Genomic DNA, 23,858 nt, shown 5'->3' on the forward strand with positions numbered 1-23,858 from the left:
TGCTTGTTATTATTAAAACAAATAGAAATCTTTATGGACATTTTCAAAAGATATTTGAGCCATACAGTGCTAAATAGATCAGGTATGCCACAAGAGTCACCAAAACACTTGAAGGTTTATGTGATGCTATGTTTCTCTTGTATTTGTGACCCTGAGTCCCTGGTAGTGAACCGAACTGGCACTTTGATCTTCCCATTTTGCAGCATTTACATTCTCTGTGTCTTGAATGAAAGGGGAGGCGGGTGAGAGCACATTGCACTGCATGGAGTATTCTCCAGCTGCATCATCCAAACAGTAACACAAGGGAGACAGATGGTAATGGATCATTGCTTGGCAAAGACTCTACAATGACTTGATGAGATCTTTGCTAAGTTTCAGTTAAGAGATTAAGTAAGCCGAAACTGTAGATGTTAAATAGAAAAAAGAGAAATCTTCTTTAATCGTGATATCTTTTGCCAGAAGATAGCTTCAGGGCTTATTAAAGATGGAGCTAGGAATCTCTTCCCTTAGTTTTCACATTTCCAAGGCTCTTCTTCAACAACACTGAAGTCTGCAGATTTGCCATTGGTTGCCAGTGTTACCTGCAAGTAATTATCATCAACAACCGACTTAAAGGCCAAGGCACTTTGACAAGAAAAGTCACGAGTTTTATATGGAAGATCATGATACTTACATATTACATACACCATGCCTTATTATATATGTAAAATGTATTTATTCAGAATTCACAATACTCCCAAATAGTAAGACTCCTGTTCATTTATTATACTGACTAGAAAACATTAGCAGTAGAAAAAAGGTTCCATATTTTCTTAGCCTTTGCTGTAGCTTTTTTTTAATAAATATTTCAGATTCTACTCCTTTCTATCTCCTACAGATTCCTCTGGATTATTTAAAAAACAGATTACTTTTTCTATTAGTGTAGAAAGTCATATTTTTTCAGTGAAATTCCTTAGCAAAGCAGGATAGCCAATGGTATTTTTAGGTTTTAAGTATGGTAGAAGACCTATAGTGTTCTACCAACTCACAGTAAACACTGGCCAGTATGTTGTATCCCAGAAATCACTATAAATAAACCCATGCTTCAGGAAAGATAGTTCCAGCCAAATGACTTAAAAAATTTAAAAAAGGTAAAGCGTCAATTTAACTTTACAAAAGTGATCTAGATCTTCATAATTGTGAGAGAACCTTTTATTTAATTCTAAATGGATGGCTCAATAACTTACTTTGTAAGTTAACATTCTCAGCTTCAAATGAAAACTTAAAGACAGAGCTGAAATTCCCCATGCTGGATAAACTGGATGCATGGAAGCATTGAGACATGGAAACATGACAAAATGCACTGATTTTTGAAACAAAGTCGAGCTTTTTCTTAGATAATTGAAAGGGGGAAACATGCAAATACAGGAATGAACAGCTTATTCAGAAATTAAAATCACACAAAGTCATGTGAAATATGATAATAAAAAAATACAAAAATATCATGCAATAACAACCACTCTACCCCCATACAAAGGTAAACTACTTATTAAAAATATATATTGACCATGCAAAATTATAAACTACTAGTATTATACATGGAATATATTACAGAAAGTAAAGAGAAAGGACGTGCTAGTAGATTAGCTTTTCCAAATTCTGACCAGAGTTGCAGTGAGCTTTTCAACCCACCAGTGCATTTGACAGGATGAAGAGATGCCTCTTCAGATTTAACAGCTGGCTGTTTTGAAGCCCCAAATCCTACACTCTGTTGCTTTTGCTACTCTAACACTTAGGAGCTGTAGACTACTTCAACATGATCCAAATGCCTTGCAAATGTCAGCATGTATTCATAGCTTATAAAGTAGGCCGTAACATCACATACTTTTGGCAGCTTGCAGACAGACACACAGACAAGACAAGTGACCTGCTCAAAGTCAGTCTTGTGCTCAATCCAGTAAACCCTGGCTCTTTTCATGAGTTTAAAAGTGCAAAATGAGATAGCAAGCAGAGCAAACCTAAAACAATGAAAAAGGACAAACACTTCTAGCTCATAAATCACTGGTCCCAAATTTTAATTAAAGGGTGTGCTTAGGGTGACAAACCACACCATTAATCTGTGCTAATGCCTCAACTGAGGGAAATGATAAGAGAAACTGAAGGAGAAAAGAAAGTGCAGCAAGTATTGCATCAACGGGATACTACTTTCTAGCTTGATTTGGATCTCTGTGCAAATCTGAGAGACTGGAAGGAGATAAAATTATCAGTATTAAGTTGCATGAACCTGATTCAGACTGATATATGGTAGCTGAATTTGTCTTAAACCCACTGAAATTAGCATAGTCTATTTCACTGTAAAACAGTTTTCCAAAAGTTCCAAAAGAAGTTAACCAAAAAGAGTGTGTGTGTGCATGCGCACACACGTTCTTATTTTTAATGAAAGAAAATCTTTTATTAATGAGGTCTTTCTTTTCAGGGAGGTTTTTTTTCCTTCAAATTTTTGTCTCTTCTGTGTCCTTTCCTTTTTTGAGAAATACAAACTAATGACAATTTTTAAATTTGTGTAAGCATGTATTCCCTTCCCATTTCAAAATTTTTTTTCTTTAATTTTTCTCATGGAAAAAGAGTGGGTCAGAAGAGGAAAGGGAGAGCCATGTCAGAACAAAATGTTTCCATTTTAAAAAATCATTTTATTAAAAACTTGGAAGATTCAGGGAAAAATTGAGGATAAGATGAAAGCTTTTTCTTTCCTGAATTCAGTATTACTTTTTCCCTTGAAAGTTCAGGTTTGGCCTGACATTATCTAGAAGTAAGCATTAGAAAAAAATATATTCTAAAGAACATTTCCAGGCAGGCTGGAGACAGGTGAAAGTGATAGATATTTCCAATATATGTGGTGATCTGCTAATGGACTTAGCCTAGGAATTCACAGTTAGATACTGGCTCAGTTGTGGCAACTGGAAGATGCAGGAGAATCTGTTTGGATAAATGGCTAAGGTAGGCTCACTGGCAAATTCACTGTGTCAAAGACAGTGTACAGGATCAGATCAGAGTATTTATAAATTAAAAAAAGAGTATGAAGTGAAAAGTTCCAGCTTGTTTCACTCTCTTTCTCCTCCTTTTCAAAAACTCTCTCTTGATTTTAAACTGCCCTGTCCTAGTAGTGGGTGCTTAGTAAACTTTTAACACTAACCTCCCCAACTGTTTTCTCATTCAGCTGGTGGGGTTTCTCAAGCTCACTTTGCTCTGATCAAGATGTTATTATGACTATTAATAATCCATGTTAGTTACAGCAAGGATCAGAAAGAGAATACGATGTTTGTGTCTTAATGACTCAGGAACGATGACGGAAGCAAAGCGTAAGCATGCTGTATGAGTGCAGGAGCATTCTGATGCTAAAGTGCATTCAACATGTCCATCTCTGAACAGCATATCATGGAAGGCAGTCAGCAAATGACAACACCTGTATCTGAATTGCAGCTATCCTTCATTTGGGTTGGCAATTAAGTTCTCTGTTGCCATAGAAAATGAAGTAAATGTCCATAGAAGGTGATGCCATATTCTCTGCGTCTTGGCATATTCCATAATACGCTGCATCTTGCCTTTTGATATGTAAACAATGTACATGATTTTTTCCCCTCAAATGACAACTTTTAAGAAGAGTGCAAAAAAAATCTTTTGAACTGCTCAAACTCATTCAAAATGTCGGGGGTTCATGGATCTTGTTGTCACATTGTTATTTGAAGAACGATTTGAAAAATACATGCAGGTTAAAAATAAGATAAAATAAAGCATGCAGTGCTATATACATGTCTCAATATCCATAAATGTGAAAGGTACCTTGCACTCATCTACTATGACTGAGTTGTGAGCTGCAAAAACACATTGGTTTGAGTTGTTTTCCCTATGATTTTTCATGTCGTCATAGATTGACTGAGTCTTGGTCATTTCAATGTCTTCGTGCCCTTTATGATGGGAATCAATGGTGTCAAGTTCTGCCTTGGAAAGGTGGTAGACAATGCCAGCACCAAAAGAATCCCCCACTACATTGACTGACGTTCTCATCCGGTCCCTACAAAAGAAGCAAAAGGCAGAGGCTGAATGGCATGACAGGAAGAAAAAGTAGGGCATGGCAGTTACAGTTACTGCATTTATTTCAGAAAGTTTAAGGCATCTTTAGAACAGAAAGATGGGAGCTTTCAAGTGAAATATTGAAAAATCTTGCTTTCCCAGGGGACTTGTTCAGACAGAGAGGATGTGCAAACTCCTATGTCCCAGCTGCTCATACTCATGGATTTTGGCAAAGAACTTGCGCTAGAGACACAGCCAAACTGCAGAACTGTGCTTGACTGAGATCTCCCCAGCGCCTGTTTCTGGAGCTGGAGGTTTCAATGTCAGGGTGCCAGGCTCACATCATTGCCCTTTGTTTAATCTGAATTTATCAGAGCACTGCAGCCAGAGAAAAGGATTTTGGATTTGATGAAGTGTTCTCACTTCTGGGACAGATTAACAAATGGCCTCTCCGTTCATTCTCAGTGAGCAAAGTATGGAGAAAAAAGGGCCTGAAATACCTCCATAAGGCTCAGCTCCTCTTCTGGCACCATCTTACAGGTGGTCATCTGTTAGCATGGCAGCATGCCCACTACACTACTGTATGCCAAAGCTCGGCATATGAGCCAACCAAATATAGGTCATGGCCTACAAAATGATGAGCCTGTGACAGCATTTCAGTAACGAGTGACCCTCGTTGTAGGAGGGTGCCAACAGAGACTCACATGCTTCATTACAAAGAAGCGTGTTTGTTGGCACTTCCTGGACAGGATGCCATTGGACAGACACACCACCTTTCTCCTGTCTTGTTTTTAGAGTGTGGCTCTATCTGTCAGCAGTGAACTCATGGTTGTGGATTTTCCCTGATTTCAGAATTCTGCCCCAAACCTGCCCAAAATTCTGCAAAAATGGGAGATGGTCTTACAGAACACCGCAGGAGTATGGGCTCCTGCTATCTTTCCTACTGCAGGTAGGCTGTATTACACATGTTGAAATCATTTGCAATCTAATTTGCCTCTTCATATCTGAACTAAACATAAGACTCCTAAAAACCTTCTGACTGAGGGTTGCAATTTAAAGCTACTGCAGCAACTGAGTCTAGCTTTGTCAAATAGGTCAGAAAAGTGATTACACTGATTAATTCTCAGAGGTATATCCACGAAGACTCATTCACACAAAATAGGCAGGTTGAACAGTGTGGACATTTGCCAAGTGACAGAAAAGCCAGCATGTAAGACCTCATTCCCCATGACAGTGATTAATTTGAAAACACCCTTTCTAGTATTTCTGGTACTAGATTTGTGTGACACCTCCTTTTCCTGTAGAACACCGAAAAAAAAAAACCCCTAAATATATAAACCCCAAACTGATAAACATTCATTACACATCCTTATTCATGGCCATACAAACTTTTGAGCCTCTTTTAACATCTTTGCTCTAAATATCTGTAAATCTGCCTTTCCCAGCTGTGGAATTGTATTCCCTTTCAAGGTTCTCCTCTCCCTCTCTACATTATCATGCTTTCATACTTGGAGTTTATTGTGTAATATCTTAGTTGAAGCACTTTGGTGTTTTTTTTTTTTGTCAACAAAAGAATACCCAGAAGGAAAAATCCCCCCGAAAAACAAACAAACCAACAACCCATAGGAGGAAACCATCCTTCCAGTTTTGCTTCACACAAATGAAATGCTTTATACAGTTTTCATCCCATGCCTGTGAAGAGTGTTTTAAACCTAATCAGAGTGGCAGAATAGGAAAATAAGACTTTCTGAGTGTAATTTTTAATTAAGACCATCAAATATACTGAACCCGGCAATATAGCTCCACAAAAAGAACACCTGCTTAATTTTTTTTGTATGAGCGGTATTAAATTTTGAAAGGATTCATTGATGCCAGACAAACGGAGGAATAGTATAGGATGCCAAATAACCAAGGTGGAGAGAATACATATAATACATATAATATAACATGTATAATAAATATAATTGAGGCACAATTCAAATTCTGAAAAGGTCATTTGAGGAGGTGCTCCAGCCCATATTCATGTACTACTAGCCAAAAGATTCAGCGATACAAACTGCACACTGCTGCAGAACATGCTATACTGCGTGAACCGAAGTTAGCAAGTAAGTTCCTTACAACAGAAAGGACAAAGTCTCGGCTGTCAGGAATCAACAGCAAAGTGCCACTGACCTCTTTTGGGCCAAAGAACACCCTAAGAAGAACAAAGACAACTGTGCTTACTCTTTTGTTAAAAACAACCAATCAATTAATTCCAGCTATCCTGGAACGATGTAAACAAAACCAATATAGGAAAGTTGCAGTTTAGTAAATGACTTGCCCCAACACAGATACTTCTGCATTGTCCATAACAGCTTCTGAGAGGAATAATGGGACTGAAAGTCAAAGTTCCCTCTCAAAAGCCAACTCAACATCTGGTCAGAATGGGCTTTGGAATAATTAGGAAGTAATTCTTTAAATCCTGATAAGGGTTAATGCCTAATTTCCTCAAACTGGCATAAATCAGAAGAACTGGAAGCTCAACAATGTAGATGAAAGGAATAGAAATGAGAAGAACCGAATCAAGCCCTCTTATTATTAATGTCATAGTACCTATATAGCATGCTAGTATGCAATAAAGTTACTCCTGTTCTCTGAAAGCTTGAAAACCCAGTATATCAACCTTACTAGATTTTAGAAAGGAGATTAAAGTCTTAGCACACCTGCTAAGTCAAAGACCAGGCGACATGTTTAACTTGCCTTACCTCTTTGTCATATTGGAAAAAGCTCCTGTTTTCTGTAGTTTAATTAGATTTATATAAGGCGCTGTTCATAACATCCAGACATCAACTGGGTCTGAATATTCTGAATTTAGATCTAAGCCAAGGAATCGAGTCAGAACTCAAGCAATCTTTTTCTGAGTTACGGAATGAAGGTTAAATACCGGATCAGCCATCCAAGCCCATTTTCTCTAATTCCTCTCTCTTCACTGCAAAATACCACTGTATTTGAGGTTGTGCTATGATATTTGCTAAGCTTGTCAGTCTCACATCTGGAAAGTAGCCAGCTTCTGGCTAGAGCAAAAGAAACTGGTTTTATTTCAGCTGTTGGCATATAATTACTGTCTTATTAAATGTCACTGCTGTGTTGCGCTTCGTTTTAAACTGAGAAACTATGAGAGTTGTGAAATCTTGGGAAACTTGCCTGGTGAAAGAGCTCACGCTGCATATGTATGCGTGGGAGGGGGAAAGGTTGAGCAACCTAATGTCTAGATATTGGAGAGGCTTGAGAAGAAATTGATACAGAGACCTTTTGGCTCCAATTTGAAGGAGAGAATGCCAAGTTTAAGGATAATCAAAAGTCAACTTTGTGTTACACCATGACCAAATCGTGCAAAACTGGTTTTGGTAAGACCAGAGTTTCAGATGATGGTAGTATTGTAAAATCAATTGATATTCTGATATTTTCTTTCATCAGAAATATTGAAAAACTCATAGAGTAGGACAATTTTTAAAGCTTTCAATATCTGGAATTGAAATGTTATAAAAGAGCTATCCCAAATATTTCTACATGGCTGGTTGCATTTACACACTGGTTCCAGAAAAGTGGCTGGAATTGGGTCTTAAATATTTTATTAACTTTCTCTTCTACATTCTGTTAGAAATACTGCTGTAACGTTATTTGATGATCTAAAGAAATGGAAGAAGACAATATTCCTAAGTAAAGAAAATATCTTTTTATGACCTTTTGTTTCAGATATTCTTCAGGTCTGGTTTGTGTGCCCAAAAGCTTGCTCAAAAGTTGGCTTGTTTGCCTTTTCTTAACATCAACAATGTCAGCAGCATTATTTTCCATATCTCATTAGATCATCGTGGCTACCACAACACAACCACTGGAAGCTGGAAAATAAAGCTATTAGCTGTTGACATATGTTAATTAGCACAACACTTCCACCAACAAACTTTGTCTTAACTTCGCAGCACTAGTGGCATGACATAGAACTTTTCATCTCCTTTTTTACCCCTTTTCCCTCTACCTTTCAGTTCTGAATCACGCTGCAATTGCACTGCTGATTATTAGGCCAGAAGGATCCAAACCCATTATTAGGCCAGAAGGATCCAAACCCAACCGTTTGCGCTGAAAGGTTCTTTTGCCTGGCATTTATTTTGGAAAGATACCTTGAAATACTTCTTTCAGAAGTACTATCCTTCCTATACTTACATTCATCACTGCTACAGCTCCACAGTACAGACATTTTTATTTCCTAAGCAGCATTGGATGAGCCAGCAGTAAACAATGCTGCTGAAGCCAAGCCTGAAATGCAACACCTACTAGTGGATCAGAACTTCTGGTAAACTTACAGCTCTGAGGTTTGCTAGTGTGGGGAGAGCTTCTCAGTCCACAGGAATATTTTTAAATGACATTTCCCTAAAAAAACAAACAAACCACAGGCTTCTTTTGCACATCCTCCTACCAGCTGCAGAAACCTACCTATTTGCCTTACTTTGAGAGCCAGCAAAACCATATATTTAAAATGAGTATGCACCTCCCTTTTGCTCTCCTCCTCCCAGCTGCAGATTCCTATGCTGCTTTCCTGTTTTCAACCATGATCTCATAAATACAATAAAGCCACAGAATATCACATTTTTCCTTACACCAGCTGTACTCTGACTGCTACATTCTGAGTCATGATATCATGATACTCAGTTATATATAAAATATGTAAGTCATCTTTTCCCTTTGCCTTCCCAAGCTGTAAATTCCTCTTTCATTTTTCCCTAAAGCAGAAATTGGAGCAGCATGCTATTCTTCGCAACTCTTAGTGACAAGATAGGTAATAAAAGATAGAGTATAGCAGTAGATCCAAAATACATGTCAGAGGATTGACCAAGTTCTTGAATTCTTCTCAAAAAGCCAAAAGATAATGACAGAAAATTAATTTTCTATTTTATCTTCACATTCTCAACTTTGCTATTCCTTCTTGCATAATTTTAGTAGTGTATCTGGGACTGAAAGCTACCACAAGCGGGCAGCTGAGGCTGCTAGCGTAGAAGGAAATGCACAAATAGTACAGAGCAGTACTTACATCTCCCCTTCTGGGCACCACGGCTGGCACAACAGAAACATACATCTTTACTATGTAAAAGAATATTACAGGAGAGATGGCTGTTGACCAGAATATACTGTGCTGCAGCGGTACAGGACAATATAAAAGCCTCTAGACGCCAGTACAACTTAGAGGACTACTGAGTCCCTGTCAGCTCTGTGCAGGTGAGAGAAAGATATCCACATTGTCAAATGACAACACGAGAAAGCATGTGGCTTGGCATATGCTCTGTCTATATTTATGGCTTCTGTATTCAAACACTGAAGAACAAAAGCCTTGGAAAACTATCTGTGGGTTAGCTGTTTCTTGTCGGAGGACCTGCAATGGCACCGAAGGACTTTGATCTCAAGTCCTTGAAAAAGACAGTTTGAGGGATCTGTCAGTAAACTCAAACTAGGGAATGACCTTCTCTCTTTCAGTTTGCTTTCTTATTTGTCTTTGGTTTATATCCTGCTCTAGAACAGTTTCTTTCTTGAAAGTATTTTATTTTCTTATGTACAAAAAGAAATAGACTTTCCCCATTATAAGCATAAAACATTTGATACTACAAATGCCCAAATCACCCTGTAACTTGCTGACAACATCCTGATGGAACCTTCATTTTCAGCATTCATCCCTAACTTTAGACCAGGACTGTAAGAAACAGAAATATGAAAGCAAAGATCAGAAAACTGGTCTAGAGCTACGTCTGTGATCAAGAGGCATCATTAGGAAGAAGAAAATATATAAGCATGAGCCCAAGGGTCTTACAAGATCATCCTTGGCTCATAGAAACTGACTTCAGGAGCTCTATAACAATTTGTACCAGCTGAGAAGCTGCTTTCAGTGTCTCCTACTTCATCAAACAGCCTACTTCCCCCTTTGCCTCATCTGTAGAGGAAAGTCTTACAGTTCTTTAAGATCAATGGCTGAAAAGCACTACAGACAAGCATTACTTCACTACTTTTTCTGCACTGAGCAGTGGAGTCTGCACAACTTACAAAAGCCAGTCAACAGCAACAAGCAAACTGATGTCCTGGGTAGGGAGACCCACTGCAGTAAGGATCAGAAGCATAGTGACAAGTCCCGCGCTGGGAATACTGGCAGCTCCAACACTTGCAAGGGTGGCGGTCAAACTGCAAAAACAAAAATAGCAGGAAGAGGAACATACAATTTCATTGCATATTCATGTGATCATTAGGAAGGTCTTATTTTTAATGAGTTCTTCCCAGAAAACTAACAACTACATGATAAATCATGGTAAGCTCAGGCCATAGTTTTAATGCTTGTGTTTCTCCAAAAATATTTATTAGGGGAGGCCAGATCTATGGGATTTGTTCTGAGAGTTGTAAGAGAGTTGTCTGAGAGTTTTAAGTTCTGTAAGGTGGTTGTGACATTCAAATCTTTGGCCTGGTGTTGTTTTCTGAGCTCTACCAACACATCCAGAGTGTTGAATCCTGAGTTTCGGTCATCCAGACTGGCTAAAGTTTGATGGCTATAGGTTGAATTTTCAGGGTGGTTCATTTCTATTTATTTATGGTACTTGAAGACTGAATTACGAGGTAATGGCTGAGAGAAAGTGGTTATTATCAAGTACAGAAGACTAAAAGTCTTGGTATCCAAAACTCCCACAGTACAAGCCAGTGGTGTACCATGCCTAGATACAAATCACCCTAGATGAAAAAGCAAAATTAATCTGCTTGTTTCATAAACCCAAACCTGTCTTTGTTTTTGCTTCTCTTATTTTTTGATGAAGAACAGTAGAGTGAATGTCTGTGCTCCAAATGTTTGTAAAAATACAACACAGACCATAACAAATATCAACATCATTGGGCAATCCTATGAAGAATGGAAAAACAGGGAAGAGAAGGAGAGGACAGGGAGGGAGGGAAAGGAAAAAGGAACAAGGAAAAAGGAAAGAAAAAGTTATCTCTGTCTTTTTAAACACAGAGATGAGTAACATGGTTGTACTTCCGTGGGTGTACCCAACAAATCTGAAAGCGCTTCCCACACAGAAGTAGGGGAAAAAGGTCTCTGTGGGGGAAACCCTTGGCCATTAGCCACAGAACTAATCTGTGAGGATGTTAGCCTGATTTAGAGCTGGCAGATGGCTGGGTCTGACCCAGACAATCCAGGTTGCAGTGTGTTTGTGAGGTGTCTGGGTTAGGGTGCAACCTGGCCTACTAAACACCCAGATAGGTCCAGCAGGTATGCAGGCAGGATGCTCTGCTCTGCCGTCAGGCTTTGCGTGCGGTGCCAGCTCCTCAGGCACTTCCAGCCTGAACTGGTAAGGGATTGCTTCCAATCTCCTGCCAACCTTCCCACAGCAGCGCTTACAGGGCTGAAGAGGAATGAATCTAGCACTGTTCAGGTCTAAACAGAGTCTGGCTTAGCTACCATTTCCAAGATCACCCTCTCCCAGAGAAAACAGGAAATCAGAGGATCTACATGACCAATATGAAGTAACTAGGGCTAGTCAAAGGCTAATTAAGTCTTGGTGAGTTTATGTCTGGGTCATTTGAATACCCTCAGTATCACAAACTGGATTTGACAGACAAAACCTAATACCTTTCATTCATTTGTATTGCCACCTCAAGAGATGGCTACATCAGCCTTGAAATGGTGAGATGAGGAAGAGCTAATGGGTCAGTCCCTCAGAGGAGGAGAAGAGGAGTAATTTGGGATCAAGCCTACCAAATCTCTTGGACAACAGCTGATTCCTGCTTAAATTTCCCTCGTTTCAATTTAGTTTAATATGTGGCATCTCTGAAATCACTGTTTTCAGTCTTAGCAACAAATATGCATCATGCAGGTCTAGCACCTGCCTTCATTAGAAGCAGCCCTGAACCTTTTACAAACCTTGGCTTTACTATTTCAGGGGTTGGGGCAGGAGGTAAAGAAATGGAAAATGTGGAACTAGCATAGCTGGGCAAGAAACATAAAATTAGACATCCCTTTGCAGGAGTTTCTTTAGTGTTAAAAGGGTTTAATAAAAGAAAGGTGGGTGGGTGAAAACTACAGGAAGGAGGCAAACTTGGCAGCCTTCACTTGTGGTTTCCATTTTAACTATTCAAAATGTTAGGCCTGGTGTCTTCATCAAATTTTCCATTATAAATTAACTTTAGCTGCAGCAGTCATAACTTTGCCACTGCTTTTTATTAGTCACCCTACCTAATAGATCTTAAAACTCCATTACAGTAAAGAGTCTTCAATCACTCTTATCCTTTTTTAATAGGTACTTCCGTTTGTCCTTCCAGATATTTAGCTTAGTCCTAGATATGACAATTTGATACAAAAAGACTAGAGCTAATATTTGCTGGGTTAGAGATAAAAAGTCTGGGAGTATCCACACCATGCTGCAGGCAATCTCACCCTTAAGCTGGGCTATTCTCAGTCCATTTTGTTTGCTGCTCACTAAAGTCACAGAAAAAATACAGGCAACATAAATACATGGATACATTATTTAGGTACACTTTTTTCTTCCAATGTATATAAACAGACACATTCTAGAAAGTTAATGTCCCATATATCACTTGTAGCATCACTCTATACTAAAAAAGGCATTGCATTGGGCAGAGAATGCTGTATTTCACATTGTATTGTCAACTGCAAAACTGTGTAAAACACCACCAGCATGCACCAAGGCTGCAAATGATAGAAAACGCGTGTCACCAGAGAACCAGGACCTATGTATATGACATTCCTTGGCATATCATTATTAGAAATCCATGGATTTCACAGTGAATCCCACAGCTACTGAGAAGACATCCAACCCAAAGCTTCACATTTTACAGTCTGTAGAGACAAAGCCTACAAGTATTTTGAACTGACCTCACAGTAACTATCTGGCCTCCATCCAGCTCAATTCCATTCATCTGTGCTATGAAGATGGCAGCCACAGCTTCATAAAGGGCAGTTCCATCCATGTTAATAGTTGCTCCAACAGGAAGAACGAACCTTGTTACACGCTTATCAATGCCTAGATTTTCTTCAAGACACCGGAATGTGACAGGTAATGTTCCAGCACTGAAGGAGAGAAAGCAAAGAAGTAGAGAAGACATAATTACAATATAATATATACACATAAGGGAGCAAAGTCAGAAATTCTGCTATCATTGTTTACATTTTCTACTTCCGCTTTCTGCTGTGATTCAAGCCTTTTTTAGCCAATTCTTAAATTAAGCCTACATTTAGCTGGAGCTGGGACTGAGGCCAAGACATGAACATGACTTGAAGTAGGGATGAGAACTTGAGAGAGTGTAGATGAATTTTTCAGTCTCATTTATGAAGTATTTCTTGCATTTTGTTCAAAAGGACAAGTTCCAGATGTTTTCTGATGGACAGAACTATAAGCGTAGGGACAAATCCTAAAATTCTTTGACTGTGAATTTGCTCTGAATGGAGAAATCAGTGTTGCATTAAGGAATTAAAAAGCCAGGCAAAAAGATACAACCCATGGAGTTCCCAGACACTGGAGGACAGGAAAGGATATGAAACACAGCTGGAGGATAGGAAAAGATGCGAAAGATGGTTGGAAGAGGGGAACAGCTCCTTGCACAGATTCACAGTGTCTTGCTTTTGTGGGAATAGTTTAGGCTATTACATTCACTTGCTCAAAATAAAACACCTTCATCAAAAAATACTGCTGAAAACAGAACATGCTCTTTTTCCCTGTGGATGCAAATATCTTCTATTTCTTCCCTTCCCTAGCAGGTCTGCCTGCCTCAGCCAAAGGACTTACTGCAACAAGCATGAAACGCAACACAGGAACATGTTTTGGTTCCTTACTTTTCTGTGTTATCTCTGAGGTCAGGTCCACCACTGAATGAAGTTGGTTGTTGCCTGAGAAGCTGTTCTGAAAAGAAAGCTGACCTGGGGAAATTCATTTTAATTGGTGTTTCGTACAGAAGCAGCTGGAGCACATCTGTTGTGTTTTATTTGCTTTTCTTCAGCTGAGTTGGCAGAATTTCTCAAAGGTCTTCACTATCGTATCCCACTAATTCTGGTGTCATTGCCCCTACAAAAATATTAATCTGCTCATAGAAGAGCAAAGGACTAGACTCACCAAATTTTCTCAGATAAATACTCGCAGCATATTGTTGTTAGTGCCTTGCAACTTCAGGTCTTTCTAACTCATTCATTCATCCACTACCATAGAGATGCTATTCGGTACAAAAAATGTAATCTTTCCATTTTACAGATAATTAAACCATGGAAAAGGGAGATTAAGGAATGATGGAGATACCTAACTATAAAAATGCAGTGTCATAATAAACATCCTAGATTATCTGGAACAAGCACATGAGGCTGACCTGTCTCGCATGAGATCTATGCAAAACCCAAACCCTTCTGATTTGGCAGATGCCTGCGTCACCTCTAAATGACACCTCTTATCCCACATCTATGGAAACATAAGTTAGAAGGTATGAGCTTCTAGATACCCCATTTGTGCTCAAATGACTGGACCATTCTTTGCTTACAGAGGTGATTTTTTTAACAGGTGTCGATAAGCCAGATACATGGTACCGATCATTTGTGTTCTAGCATTTTTACAAATATATTTGTAATTATGATTTATTTTACTGTGTTTTTAATCAAAGGTAATCAAACGCTTAATATTCTGTGGGTTTAACCAAATCAGAGAGAATTCACACTTTCTAAAAACAACGTAGTATATTCTCTCATAAGTTACTCTAGCAGGTATATTTATAGCAGATAGTAGAAAATATCTAGTGAGTCATTAACCAATAACTACTAGTCAGTTTTCAAGTCAGTTCCAAGATCACTTTGCCTCCTACAACAAAGATATTCCTATATCTTATTAAAAGAAAATCAGAACAGAAAATGTAGTTCACTGACACACATTGCAACTCAGTCAGATAAGGAGCTTTTTCTTCAGAAATACAAGTCCCACCTTACCTTTACTGTCACAAATCAGATCATCAGCACAAGATGTGTACCAGCCATTGTTGTAATGAACCCCGGTAGGCTCAGCAGGCAGGGACTATGCAAATATCTTTCCCCTTCAGTTCTGCCACCATGACCAAGGACAGGTGGGCAGGCCATGGAGACAAGGTTTCTTTATTAGAAGAGCACAATATGTAGATGCCTTCCATGGTTCCTCAGCCTGGCCAAAGAGCTTTAATAGGTCCCTGAATAGAAAGCATTTGCAACTTCCAGAGGTACCAGGTTAGACCATATGATGGTGATTGTTGTCATGTGGTCATTTGTCTGTGGTGTTATGAACTGGCCCACTTCTGTTTAGCCAGTAATTCAGATCTGGACAGCAGTCAGGTGGTAAAGCTTGTATCCAGAGAAATCCATATGCTGGAATCACTTAGAATCCCCTACATTTTTTCACTTTGGTACTCTAGCAGAAAAACATTATTTCACGCTAAAAAAACCCCACAGATGTTATGTATGGACATTGTAAATTTTGTATTGTAAGTGGAAACTCAACCATTTCAATGAACAAAAGGCTTAGGAAAATTGTGGTTCAGTGAAACTCCTGGCCAGACTGTATCTCCTATAATCCTGCATTGTTTATCACAGAGCCACAGAATTGTTGAGGTTGGGAAACACCTCTGGACATCACCTATTCCAACCACCTTGCTCAAGGCAGGGGCAGCTAGGGCAGGTTGCCCAGGACCATGCCCAGATAGGTTTTTTGTATCTCCAGGGATGGAGACTCCACAACTCCTCTGGGCAATCTCTGCTGGCATTCAACCACCATCACAGTAAATCACAGTAAAAAGATTTTTCTTGTGTTCAGATGGGATTTCTTGTGTTTCAGTTTGTGCCCACTGCCCCTCGTCCTGTCACTGGGCACCACTGAGAAGAGTCTTGTTCATCTTCTCTGCACTATCCCATGAGATATTTATGCGGATCAGTAAGGTTCCCCCAGAGTCTCTTGTTCATCAGGAGAGAAGTCATTCAGCAGAGTGGTTTGGGTTGACCCAAAGAGGCAGATGAATTACAGTTCTTTCAAGGCATTCACAAGACTGCTCAGTTTTCTGATGGTCAGTTTTGAACTAGGCTTTTTTGTTTTCACCTTTTTAATTAAAATGGAAGATTAAGTTTTCTTCAGAAATAAAACATTTATTGAAGAAAAACACTTGAAAATATGGTATTTAACTGAAAAATATTTTCAACACAAGATCTACTGACTGCCCCAATGCAAAGCATCAATTTACTACTGACAGACGAGTTGCCTATACATTGTGTTGAGCCTGTTCTGTGCCTTACAACGAGTCTAAAATGCTCAGCTCTTCAGTGATGAAAGACTTACTCTGCCAAAATGGATGAAAGAATAAAATGAGAGGTTTTTTTCATTTCTTTCTTGAAACTTAGTACTGCTTATTTTTTCCCCCAATGCAATAAGACTGATCTTAACATGCTTTCAAAATAAATAGAATTATCACTGTTTCCTAGTTGAGGAAACAAGTACAGAGATAACACAATTTGCACAAGTTACTTGGCCAATGCCAGAGAAGAAAACAAAAAGTGGGTCTCCCAACTCTCTGCAGTTGGCTGTACAACCTCTCTAAAAACCCCAAAGGTGTGTGGTTATTTTTATTTATTTCAACATGGTTGAATTAAAACCAGTTTTTGTTCAATGATATAAAATGATTTTGCAGTGAAGATCAGAACAGCAGATGTACTATCTCTAAACAGCAGCTAATAATCTGCTAAAAAACAAAGCAAGCTGTTATTTCTCATGTGTACCTGGAAGCTGTGCCTAGCGCTGTGATCCATGCCTGGAAAATCCCAGCAAGGAACGAAAATGGGCTTTTCCTTGTTATCACAAAGTAGAGCAGAGGCAGGAAGATCCCTCCATGGATGAGAAGACCCACAATCACAGTAACCATGTACATGCCAAGTTGTCTAGCAACTACTTCTAAGTCCTTGATTGCAATGATTTTTCCACAGATGAGGCAAGCAATGCCCAAAGGGGAATACCTGGAGAAAGAGAACAAGCATAGACAGAACTAGTCTTTGCAGTGTACTCATAAAAATTGTGCTCAACAGAGTATAGACTGGAGAAAGAGTAGGGGGGTCTCAGGTTCAACACTTAGATGCAGATCAGAAATTGATGGACAGCTTTCACATCTTTTAAAAAAATAATGGCCATCTCCAGCAAATTCCCCATCTACTTCATTTTATTCCATTCCACTGAATGGAATATGCATTTCCTGAATAGTCTTTGATCCCGGAATAACATCATACAAGAATACTATCATGTTACACAGGCTTGGATCATTATGAAGAGTGATGTAGTATTTGTTCTTAATACATAACTTTTACAACCCATTGCTTATCTGGTTTCAGGGAGTTCCATTGTTTTCTTCAGCTAAACTATTTGTTGAAATGAATTACTTTTATCTTGAAGGCTGCAAATGTTTCCATTATTTCTTTCAATAATTTGGACAAATGCTTTTAAGTTCATAGATTCTTCATTAATTATGTGCTTTTCTTACTTGGGGTAGGGTTTTTGTCACCTCGGTCATGTGATTGCCCGATGGCATAAATGGAACTTTTAAATAGGATGATAATGGTAGCACAGTTTGGTAATAAAAAAATTTGAAATGGATGGATATTATTTTAAAAATGTAATAATCAGCTATAGTGAAAAATGCCTGAAGGTGCATGGATAAAAGACAACATTTATAACTGCACTGGTAAAGGTTATATTATACAATTTTAAGTGACATTCACTTTCTCGATCTGTTTTATAAAACTTAAGCTGGGAGAAAGTAATATGGGTAACGTGGAGAAACAGTAAACAAAATGCCTCTCTGAAAATAAATGGTAATGTATATTTTCAAAAGTGATTAGTGATTTGGATGCTTAATTAAAGACAATACAAAGGAAACTGACTTTCAGAATAAAAGTGCTTCATGCTTTCTGTAAGAAACATCTCATGGTTTCTCAAGCAATGTGCCCAAAACCTGGAAAGCCCTCAGACACTTGAAATGCAAGGCCAGCTGTTAGACCAGTTATCATAAAAAGCCATGTTTCAATGAACTTGATGAAGCATATTTCTTATAAAGAATTACATGCTCTCAGAGCCAGATGTCTGATTTGGTTTATGTTTGTGTAGCAATGCCACGCTCCTGAGAGTCTGGAGTTGCCATGGGAGTTACACCTCTCTGTGCAGAGAAATCATAAACCAAACAAAATGTAACTCTGCATAAATAAGTGTATTTGTCTTTATAAACACACATGAAAAAAACTGGTTCTGGTCACAAAAAATTCTTTAAAAATTCTAGACAGAGATGAACAAGTGGAATTCCCAACATCAATCTCCTTTCTCACGAAAAGAGAAATAAAAAGCACATCAGTAAAAAAAAAACATTTAGAGTGAATTTCTTGCAACTTGAATGATTTCCTGCCATTTCAACACTGACTACTAGAGAAAATTTATATTGTAGGCAAGGTATTATGTCTTGGGTGTACCAACTGGTGCTAAGTGAAGTAAGAGCAGATTCTAGCTCTTGGAGTGTTATGAGAGTATAGTTACCATCTCTCTATAGAGTTGAGAGCAGCAGGTTACAGTAACTGTTGAAAGCAGTAGGGCTTTGTGAATAAAAACAACTGTGTTTTTATGCAGCAAGATCATCTACAGAAACATAGAAGCATAACAGGAGTGCAAAGTCATTCCTCCAAGTTCTTTCTTTTGTTCTACACATTTCCACATCACTGTTGCTATCTGCATCGCTCCTGTGTAACAGTCTCTCTTTGAAACACTGATGATGCTGAAGACTAGAGCTTCAGGCACCCCGCTCCCTTTTCTATAAACTGTGTCCATCTAGAGCCTCAGAGAAAAGGCATACTGCAGCCTTATAACTCAGGAAATCACTTCCAGGAGTACCAGGGAATCACGGGGAGCAATGAGCCGTGATACGTGTGTTGTATTAGAGTGGCTATCTCTGCTCTCAAAGACCTAGGAGATATGAAACACAGTAGTGCAATGCCAAATGTAGCAATGTGGGTTTATGTTCTGAAAAATGGTTTTGTGTGATACGGCCATGCTTGGCACTGTGTACAAATAGCTTTGGGGAAGCCTTCGGAAGAAACATTTCAAAAAAAAAAAGAGAGAATCCCCTTCCAGAAATGTAAACAAGGACTCAGTCTTAATTGGGTAAAGTCACTCCCCTGAAGGAAGCCAGGCCCCATTATTACAAATGGGTATACTTCAAAAACAGGATGGATACCTTCCAGTGACCCCATTGCAGTGAGGTTGTAAGACACAGGTTCTGAAGAAACTACTGGTGGAGGGACTGCACATCACTGAAAACCACTGGAATTTTATTTGGTGGTAAAGTATTTTTACTACAGAAGAGAGTGAATAAAGTGTGTCTCCAAGGCTCCTTTGTAATTATACCTCCTAGCTTATGCCCTGGGATTATGCTAACCTCCCGGGAAGATTTGGATGTTCTTATGTGCGGCATTCTTGCTTGCTTAGGTGTCCTTCTATGTAATGAACTTCCATAATCAATGTGGCACTTGAAGGCCTTTGCTGGTAGCTGCATGTCTTGGATTTCAGTAAACAAAGAACAGAATACCTTCAGAAATATTTCAAATTTGGTCCTAAATAATCCTCACTGGATAGAAATAATGCTATGGTTCTAATGTACCTGTCAAGGCTTTAAAAAAATGAACTATTTAATTACATTGTTTACTAACAAACTGTGGTCACTATATGTTATAATAGGGTTTTATGAGGGTTTTTTTTAATCTTTTTTTGTTCTAGAAGTTAGAACTTCAAACTTACCACATGATCATAGTTACTAACTTCATTACAATCTCATTCAGGATGTTGAAGAAATCCACCATCATCTTGGCCTGTTCTCCCATTTTCCCCATAGCAATGCCAAAAGCAATAAAGAATCCTATCAAACCTATTGGGAAAAAATTGCAAGACAAAAAAAAAGCAAGTAAACCCATGGGTTTTAGGAAGTTTTTGCACCTAGTCAATGTCTTGATACTACCTACTAATCCAGTTTTCAGAACTACAGTGTATTACACATCTCTTGGGACTTTTTAATATGGACTCGTTCTCAACTTTCATGATCATATTCAGAACACCTTTTATTCTTCAATATTTTACTAAATTCCAACTTCACAGCCCAACTCTGTTTTCTTCTTTTTTCCTGAATTGATCCGATCATCAAAAATGATATATAGATCATATCTTCCCAGTGCCATGCAACTGTCAGAAACCTCATAGCCCCTGGCAAATGGGAGAGGCAACACAGTGTCATATCATGACTCTTCTTTGTTGCTAAAACACTCACTAGAGACCAAAAGCATTTTTCTCAAGCTTTACAAAAGTCCCTTGACAGATTCAACCTACAGACTAGTCAGTCCTGGAGTAAAGGGAAAAGCAAAAGCAGCCCCAGAACATAATTTTCGCAGGCCAGGAGTATTCCAATTAAATGAAGAAGGTGGAGGTGGGAGGAGAAGGTGCGTATTGCACTTTAAGCTAAACCACAGAACTCCCATTAAACAGACTAACCTCACTAAAACCAGCTATCAGTGGATACATAATCATAGAATTCAATACAAGTAACATTTGGCTACTAAATTTAAATGCTAAGGTGTGAAAGTCTGGAGTATTGGACTTGCAGTGTGAAAAACCAACTGAGTGCATCTGTCATGTATTACTTTGGAGTTGTGTCTCCAATGCTAACCTTTACCATCCAGCAATTTTCAGTGTCCAGAGTGGGATTATTAACTGATACTGATAGATGGTTGGAATCTTCAGCTACCCTTTGAGGCTAAACTTTCATTCGTGATATGAGTTCAGTATTTAACAAATGTGTGAACTCAGCTGGAAAATTCCTAAGGAAAAAACCATCAGGACACAAAAGCTTTCAAGAGAAGGGAATTTCAGCTACCAGTACGCTGGGAAAAGACAGGCTGTCCCATATCCTCCCGCTGGGTTTAGCAACCAGACTTTTTTCTTTTTTTTTTTTTTTAATCCAATCTCCTGGATGTAAAGTCATTCTTCAGCACCAAGCTATCTTTGTTGAGTCACTTGAATAGGGAAGTGAAGCGTATGTTTGTATGCTGCAGAGCATAGAGAAATGATGAAAAGCTTTTCAGTCAAAGACCAAGTAACTTCCTGGAATTCAGACTCTGCATCAGAAAATGTTAGTCAGTGGTTTTGTTCATTAATTCCAAACGAGCTGCTACATTAGTCATAAGAGTCAAGTTGGTTCATATTTGCAGGAATTTACATGGCTTGTTCAGTTTACTCAACCTGGATGGCAATTCCCCAACATTTTCACTTCTTCATTCAAAACCAAACCAAACCACACCAAACCAAAAAATTCTGCAACATTCGAAAGTCATTGGTCAAAATACTACAGCTAATCCCCCACCTAAAGTGTGTATTTCCTTTCTGTAGGAATTGTATTCAGCCTTCTATCTCTCTTCTTATCTGTGACAGAGCCTGCACAAAGCAAGTCCAGCACTAAATGTAATGCATATCTCACTTTAGAAATACTGTTTCATTTTAATGCATAAGCAGACCTCCAGGAAAGAAAGAAGCAGGTGAGGGTAACAGCATGAGCAATGAGCTGCTGCCTCACGCAGGGTGCAAAATGCCAATTTGCAGCTTTGAAAGAAAGCGGCTCCTCTGCCACAGATGTTGAATGGAAGGAGGAGCCTTGGAGGCAGGCAGAATACAGTGGCTCCTGGCTCTTGTAGAGCAGGCTGCTTTACAGAGAAACATATCACCTCTGATCAGCTTACTGATGCTATCTCCCCTACGTTTAAGCAAAGCAGCCACTGCCAACCAACTCTGGAGAAGCTCTGCAGGCACAGCAGCCACTGTGTCAGCAGGAGCAGCTCATCAGCTGTAAGGAGTCTGTAAGGGGCCATTTGCCCCTAAAAAGTGATGGCCTAGTAGTGAGATAAAGCAGTGGTTTAGGTACTGCCACATGCTGTCCCACTTTGAGGACAACACCTACAAACACAGGTGTCAGCCTCAGCCCTGTGGACATGCTGCCACAGAGCATGTGTATCTTCAAGCGTAAGCGTGCCAATGAGGCTACAAATTGAGGGCTAATTTGTGAGTGACTTCACCCACATCCAGAAAGAAAGAAGGTGAAGGAGGAGCACTCCTCTCTGGGCTGACAAAACAGTGAGTCTAGGCACAGAGGAGAAAATAGAAGTGGTGTGGTGGCTCTTCGTTCCTCCGTGCCCCCGCCCCAGACCGAACAGGTGCTTCAGGAAAGAATGGGAGATAGGCAAAGCCTTCGTACCAACCCCACTTGCTGGCTTGTCCAGACAAGATGGCACGACCGCAGTTGTTCATAATTTGCAGCTGGTAAAGGTCAACAGCCAAGATGAAAGAAGGAGGGAGTTGTGACTCAGAGATGTGTCAAGCCTCTCTGGGATTTTTCTTGGGTGGTGCGGTTCACACCCCACCTCTCACTTCAGGCTCTGCCTCAAGCCAAATTTTAGTTCAGCGTGCCCAAGACACCTACTGGAAACAACTAAGCTCAAATTCATCGGGGGGTGGGTAAAGCACTGGCTCTTGAAGCTTTCCCCCATACTGTTTTGCCAATATGCATTAGTATTAGTCTAGGCAGGCTACTTCTAGGATGAAAGGATATTTTGGGTATCATCTCCTACATGCTTCCCCACTGTACTCCAATTAATACCTGCAAAGCTGCCAATCCAGAATAATTCACTTGATTGCTTCTGTGATACAGTCATATTTCTAGTAAGACCATTAGATTTTCATCTCAGAGACCAATGGGCAGCCAGTAGGTCATAACATTATTTGGGGAGACTAAACTTGCACTGAAGAGCAGATCAGACAACACTGGCTACCCAGTCACAGCCAAAAGCTGTGTCATACATATGATGTACATATTTAACAGGCAAAAAGTTTTCCTACCCAGGACATTCATGCCATCCTTAAATTCAAGTCCCTTCTTAATGACCAGCTGGGCTTCTGGTGGTGTTTCGCGCACTGTCTCATTCATCATAGCAAAAGCAGAGTCAGTGACATTAGGTGGTTCTTCAATGGGTGGTGGCACCAGCACTTTCTTGGTGACAGTTTGGATCTGAAGGCAATAAAAAAGGAGGATGAGAATGGAAACAGACTGAATGTAATCCATATGGGAGATCAGGAAATAATAATAAAAAGACTCTTCATTTGAAATTCCAGGGAACTATATTTTTAAAGGATTAGACATTTATTCCACAACCTTTTACCCCCTCTTCCAAAAATAAGTTTGTTTTTCAATAGTTCCAACTGTCACAAAGTCCTGGATGTCTTCCTCTAGTGTGAAAAGTATGGCAAATACTTGTTCCTTACCACTACGATGTAACATTTTACAGATAGTTAGCCCCTTTGTCCAGATGGTTCACAAATGGTGCTTCACAGATTGTATGTTACATGTTGATACCATTTATTTAGCACCAAAAGGCAGGCACCTCTAAGATCAGTCACAGCAGCAACTCTGCAGTAAGGCTTGTTATCCAGGATGGTCTGCCCAGCTCAAGTTATCATAGTTTGATGGTTACCTTGAATCAAAAACTTAGGACATTTCCAACACTTCACTTGGTGACTGTGAGAGCTCAAAATGGAATACGCACAGTCCCCTCAGATCTCTAATTAAAATATTGTGAGTGACAGATAACAGAAGAATTATCAAAGCTGTCAGATACCTATGAAATCAAACCTGACCACCTCAAAAAAGAAGACATCAGCATCTGAATGGAT

The 23,858-nt window shown here is 39.3% G+C and overlaps 1 protein-coding gene across 1 annotated transcript in view; it reads right to left on the bottom strand.

The window, feature by feature from the left end:
- Window positions 1-506: 506 nt before the first annotated feature.
- Window positions 507-23,858, bottom strand: part of SLC1A2 (solute carrier family 1 (glial high affinity glutamate transporter), member 2) — a 28,986-nt gene continuing 5,634 nt past the window's right edge. Inside the window, exons 4-10 of the mRNA XM_009573302.1 lie at window positions 23,028-23,196; window positions 19,890-20,016; window positions 16,841-17,074; window positions 12,947-13,141; window positions 10,117-10,251; window positions 3,820-4,051; window positions 507-581 (exon numbers count right to left, since the gene is read on the bottom strand). Coding sequence (XP_009571597.1) covers window positions 507-581; window positions 3,820-4,051; window positions 10,117-10,251; window positions 12,947-13,141; window positions 16,841-17,074; window positions 19,890-20,016; window positions 23,028-23,196 — 1,167 coding nt within the window. The remainder of the gene's footprint in view (window positions 582-3,819; window positions 4,052-10,116; window positions 10,252-12,946; window positions 13,142-16,840; window positions 17,075-19,889; window positions 20,017-23,027; window positions 23,197-23,858) is intronic.

Source organism: Fulmarus glacialis, unplaced genomic scaffold, assembly GCF_000690835.1.
Source record: "Fulmarus glacialis isolate BGI_N327 unplaced genomic scaffold, ASM69083v1 scaffold5930, whole genome shotgun sequence".
Classification (NCBI taxonomy): domain Eukaryota; kingdom Metazoa; phylum Chordata; class Aves; order Procellariiformes; family Procellariidae; genus Fulmarus; species Fulmarus glacialis.